General features: G+C 45.6%; 1 protein-coding gene across 4 annotated transcripts in view; it reads right to left on the bottom strand.

Moving 5' to 3' along the window:
• Positions 1-281: 281 nt before the first annotated feature.
• The window catches only part of MORC4 (MORC family CW-type zinc finger 4), a 53,095-nt gene continuing 47,376 nt past the window's right edge, over positions 282-6,000 (bottom strand). Inside the window, exons 13-15 of one of the 4 annotated variants that reach the window (XM_047716220.1) lie at positions 2,889-3,582; positions 2,321-2,604; positions 282-2,013 (exon numbers count right to left, since the gene is read on the bottom strand). In XM_047716220.1, the coding sequence (XP_047572176.1) occupies positions 1,860-2,013; positions 2,321-2,604; positions 2,889-3,582 (1,132 nt within the window). In that variant the 3' untranslated portion in view covers positions 282-1,859. The remainder of the gene's footprint in view (positions 2,014-2,320; positions 2,605-2,888; positions 3,583-6,000) is intronic. The other 3 variants (XM_047716218.1, XM_047716219.1, XM_047716221.1) reach the window with 3 other exon arrangements.

Raw genomic sequence — 6,000 nt, 5'->3', positions numbered from 1 at the left:
TTGTCCAGATCTGCGCCAAGTCCCAGCTTTTCACAGCCTCCCGAAGAATAAGTATCACTGAGAGGATAGCTAAAAATGCGCCCCCAGCCCCACTTCTCAGTAACATTTATATTTATTTAGACAATGGGGGCCTTCAATAGCCTAGTCCTAACATCTCCATGAAAACCAACCAGGCTGCAGGCTAGAGGTGTGGTGTGGTGAGGGCCTGGGGCCGGGTGGGGGGTGTGTGTGTGTGCGCGCGCGCGCATGTGCGCACACACGTGAGACTGTCAGCACTCCCTCTGATGCTGAGGCCTGGCTCGGGCCTCCCCCCAGGCCTTCTGGTCTCCCTGGAGTACCTGTGCCGGGCCTCCTCACCAAGGAGGCAAAATAAGCTTGGGAGAGACTTCCAAAGTCACTCTGCAGGGAAACCAGAACAAGTACCCCAAACATCCGTCTGCACCTCCTAATCCTTACTGCGATGGCTTGAGCCCACCCCACCATCCCCTTCGATTCCTTCTCCTTTACTTGTTTTTCACTGCTGGCATAGTTTAAGTGTTCATTGTTCATTGTCTTGTGAGGAGTACCTTGAACTCGTTGGAGAGTAAGCGCTATATAAACACAATAAAGCAATGGATAAACAAAATAGCTACTTTTACAAGAGTGTAGGTTTTACTATTTCTGATAATATGAGACCAGCCCCTTACTCAGCACTAGGCTGAGGAGCAGGTGGGTAGTGAATTCTGAGGGTTGGCAAACAGACCTCCCTGCTCTAAAAGGGCTTCCCCACTTCCTGAAATCCCCGTTTGGTGGCACATATTTTTTGAATCTGAGCATGTATTGATGTGTAAATACCACGTGAGGGTGAGTAGGTGGGTCACGATTTAACCTTACTTCTATTCACGTTAACCCATCACTTCTATCACATGTCCCTTTCACATTCCAGCTTTTGTTCATGCTATTCTTCCAGAGGTAATGCTAAATATGACATGAACTGTAAATATAAAATTACCTTAAACATTCAACAGAGTCTCATCTGATATCTATATCCAAACCTACTCATTCTTTTTTAAAACAATTTATTTTTTTCCAATGTAAGAAGAATAATGGGTTTATATAGAAAATTTGAAAAAAGCAGGAAGATAGCGAGAAGAAAAAAAAATATCAACCATAGTCCTACCCCTAGAGAACAACCATTGTTGCCATTGTTGATAGTGTGGTCATGCTTGTTCTTTAAACAAATCTTAGTTTAGGTCCCATTTCTGATGTGATGCCTGCCTTCATCTTCCTTCCCCAGAACTTCTCTATCACGTTTGTACCCCTCACTTGTACCAGTTAGTGAACCTGGCGTGTGTTCTGCACTTCCAACTAGGTTGTTGGATGCTTGAAGGCTGAAGCCATGAATTCTACTTCTTAATTTATCCCCAAACACCTACCACATTGGACCCAGTATTTGTTGGCTGATTTAACCTAAATGAATACAAACCACTTCAGAAAGGATATAAAACAGGCCAAGTATCTACATCATGAAAATTAAAGCTTTCAGGTCACCTGGCTTGGTGATTACTGCTTTTCTGTTCCTGGAACTCCTGAAAGCCTATTAACTAGCCTCTTTCTCCACACCAAAACTGAATAAGAAGCAGAATGAGTGACAGCCAGGATTTACTCAAAGATTCTCTATATAAGGCATAAAAAGGTGGCGGGGGGAGGAGAGATGGAGAGAGAGGGGGAGAGGGAAGGAGGAGGAAGAAGGGAATGAAGAAGAGAAGAAAAGAAAAGAGAAGACAAGACAAGAGAAGAGTAGAGTAGGGTAGGGTAGAGTAGAGTAGGGTAGAGTAGGGTAGGGTACAGAAGGGTATATAGAGTGTATAGTCCGGTGCTCAATCCAGTATGTGATTTGCCTCCAGCACCGTATACAGGATCCCATCCACTTGCTCTGAGTCAAACCCGATCTCACGAAGCTCCAAGTGAGGGAGGACAGAAGTAAGGAGATAGCTGACGTGGATACGCAGCCGCGTAAGCTTTGCCAAAGCCCTGTATGATGGAGTGAGGGGGCAGAAGAGATGACATGAAGTCATTAGCCAACAGAACAAAATGAAGCTCCTTAAAAATGGGCCTACATCTCTCAACAATGATGTGTCCATTAGCTAGACAGAAAGAAGAAAGCACGGTGCCACCAAACGCAGGGAGACTGACTGCAGCTCTCTAAGTAATTCCTCGCTCCTTGGTGGCCTCTAAATTAATTAAGGCTTCCTCCCTTAGCTATGGCCAATAACTGGGGGTCCTAAGGGATGCTTCCCGTTAGCACTCACAAGCTGATAACTAAACCCTAGTAATTAACCTTTCTAGGTCATCTCCCTCTGGGGTCCGGTAGGAGACCTGAGCCTTCTGCAGCACTTCCAGGTGCATCTCTGTCTCCTTCAGTTTCTCTTTAAGTTCCTGCTTTTCTTCCTTGGTTCTCTCCAGCTCAGCTTTCAGAATTTGGAATTCAGCTTGGCGATAGCCCATGTGTTTCTTGCTCCAATACAAGCCTTCCGTCTCCTGGGTGGTGTAGGTCACCAATTCACTCTGGACTTTCTTGAATTCAGAATGCCAGTGATTCCTCTCCTGTTCCAGCTCCTCCACCTGCAGTCCAAGAAACAGAAATTCAATGACCCCCACATGCTAGGAGTGCACCAAAATGTGTCCCTAATACATTCCTCCATACACGTTCCACTGAGGGACCTTCTCAATCCCCAGATAGGGGCGGGAAGCCCACTCGGGTTCATTCAGTCTGAGACACGGCACAGAATGAGTCGATGGCTTCAGTTGTGGAAAGGCCTCAGAACGGGAAATCGTCAAGAGCCGCGACTCTCTGGTCTCTTGGTTACAAGGATCTCTTATTCCTAGTGGGAAGGTGATGCCCTAACCTTTTGCTGGAACAAGTTCCGCTCAGCCAAAACACGTTCCAGTTTTTCTGTGGTTCTTTTCAGTTCTTCCAGCTCTCTTTGGTTCTTCATCTTTGGCGAACTGCGACCTCCGCCCTCCTCAGAACCTCGGCCCTTCTCCCCAGCGGCTGTGGCAGGGGTGGGACCAGAGGCCACGGAGGGGTAAGGCACGGGGCTCCAGGATTCCACTGCTTTTCTCCTCTCAGCCAGCTCCTCTCTGTTGAAAGGGATCAGTTGAATGGGAGCTCCTGAATCTCTAACACCTTTTGCAACACCGACAACAGCTACAAAAGGTCCCTTGTTTACTTCCTCTTTGTTTACATTTGTGCTGCCTCTGTTAGATTCTTCTGCTACCAATCTTGGCATCTGATCTTCTAATTCTTCAGGGAGCAGGGACCCCTGGTGTTGGTCTTGGGCCCCTGAATACAGGACTGACACCTCCCTACTCTGACTGGTATTCTTGTTTGCATCTGGGTATTCTGGAGAAAGGTATGGTGGTGTGCTTCTCTCCGAACTGGATTTATCATGGCTGTTCTCCCCTTCTGGGTAGGAGACAGCTGCCTCCACCCTCCTATAAGGGCCAGGCATGGAATAATCTAGAGGAGGTGTTGTCATCTCATTCTGGAGCCTTCTTCGTTTCTCCACCGGCTCCTCTCCCAGGATCCATTTGTACTTACTGCAAGAAGAAGAGGGAATTAAATGTTAAGCTGTCAAAATACAAGCTAGGTATATTCTTATCCCATGCAGCCTCTCTCCAAACTTCCTGCATTAGAACTGACCCTAGCTGTTATCCACAGATCATTTCCGGTTAGGAAAACACAACTCTACCCCTGAACTCCAAAGCCTTCACTCGTGCACCTTGCTGAGCTAGCAACCAGTCTGAATGGAGAGATGAAATCAAAAAGTATGAGAGTCAGTCTCTGGATATAGCAAGACCAAGTTGATTTTGGTAAGAATTCTGAAAATAGGATTGAAACCGGCCTGACTTGGAAGTTTCCAAAATGCAAGGAAAGGGAGAAGTACACACACACACACACACGAATACACACACAAAATCCCCTAACACGAGAATGGAAAAAAAGGTCATAAAAAGCCTAGTAGAGTATGCGGAGGAAAGTTGAGCCAGCTCGTTAATTTTAAAGTGTCACGAAAACCTCCCAGTATCAAAGACTTAGGCACATTTTTTATATTGCAACAGAACACCATGCAGTTTCGTTGCCAGCCAACTGGATTGTGGCTATAGCCCATTATTCACTTATAAGAGTTAATTAAAACACAAGGCCCTAGTCAGAAACAAACAAGTGAAATCGGCCACTTCAAATCATTTCCCTCTTCGGGTAAAAGAACTGCCCTCTGTCAGGGCAAACAGGCGCGCAGGCGCGCCCTCGTTTCTTCAGGAAAGTGCAGGAGAGTAATCGCACCATTGCCTTCCATTTCTGGCTTCTGTTCGCACTAAGTGGTGAAGGAACTAAGGAAATGACTGGCACCCGTGAAATCCACAGGCAATTTAAAATCCTGCAGTAGGACAGGACCCCTCCCCCACCCCCGGCACACCAGCTCGTTTTTACCCCATAACTATTTTGTCCTCCCTGCAGAAAATGCGGAAATTTCAAAGTAAATATCAAATTTCAAATTTTCAATGAGAAAGAGTCAGGCATGTCATCAGTCACCTTACAATGTTTCAAGGCTGCCCACTTTTCTTTGCAAGCTCTGAGAACGTTTGTAAGACATTTCAAACCTTAGCTTCTTACAGCGCCCTGAACATTCTTTGAAACTAGTGTTCACCCAGAAAGAAAACTGGTCTGCCTCTTAATAGGTCTTGCTGTGTCAACCTTAGGGGGAAAGCAAAAATATTTGGGGGCAATGTGAGACCAAATGCATTCATCTAGAACCTGCATAAAGGGCCACTGCAGAGGGCCCATTTAGCTGTGGTAGGGAGGAAGAGTCAGTCAGTCAGTTCAGAGGTAGGAAGGAAGGGTACACGATCCCAGATAGCAAGACCACACTTCTATGAAAGGCAATTAGTCAAATGATACGCTTTCTCTTCCTTTTGCTGTCTCCAAGGGTTCTATCTTTATCTCTCTCCCTGTATTTCTTTTCTTTGGTAATCTCATACCACCTCTGGGCTATAACCTCTGCTCATTCCCCCAGCCCTGATCTCTAGTATGGAATTTCCAATCACCCAGCACAACCCTTCCTGCCTGTCCCACTGGTGTCTCAGGATGTAGAAAACTGGCCTTCTGTTGACAAGGTCAAACCCATTCCCTCTCCTATGTCTGATTTGTGTTATGACACCAGCAAACTCTCAGTGATTTTATATAGTTTTACTACTATCAATACTCAGGGTCGAGCTCACATTCCCTGTCCTGAGCTACTGCAATGGCTTCCTCCAGCCTCCCCTTCTCTATCTCACTGACAGACCACCTGCTGCCAAGCTACTAATCTTCCTAAGGTGCTACCCTGTTTATGTTACACCCTTATTTGAAATCTTTATTTATTGCTACCCACAACATAAAAGCTCAAACGCCTTAGTTAGGTATTCCATTCCAAAACCTAAGAAACCTTTATTGAGCACTTACTCCACGCCAGACAGTATGATAAATGCTTAATGTGCATGGTCTCATTCAGTTTTCCCAAAAACCCTGAGGTAAGTGGTATGTTTATCTGCATTGGTTAAAGAGGATGCTCAGATGTAGAGAAGTTAACTTTGTCAGGGTCATGTAGCTAGTCAGGGGCAGGGGTGGGACATCACTTGGCCCCAGCTTTCTCTCTCATTACTTCCCTTCAAATATACCAGCCAAAAGAAATGCCCGCGACTTCTTATGCTGCTTCTTTTGATTAGAATGCCCTTCTCCTACTCAATACTGCACGTCTAAGCCTGGCTCAAATACTACCTCTGAATTCCTACAGCACCTTAGCACTCAATTATAACATATTACCTCTTTTTTACCTTGTGTGTGTCTTATAAATTTCCTACTAAACTACTAAAGTATAAGCTCCTTGACAGAAGAGAGCTTAACTAGCTGTGCTAGATGGGAAGGAAGGGACAAAACCTGGCACATCAGAGGAAATAAAAATGAAACTATTATGTGAC

The sequence above is a fragment of the Lutra lutra genome, chromosome X (assembly GCF_902655055.1).
Source record: "Lutra lutra chromosome X, mLutLut1.2, whole genome shotgun sequence".
Lineage (NCBI taxonomy): Eukaryota > Metazoa > Chordata > Mammalia > Carnivora > Mustelidae > Lutra > Lutra lutra.
The sequence above is the reverse complement of the archived record's forward strand: the minus strand, read 5'-3'. Positions and strand labels throughout refer to the sequence as shown.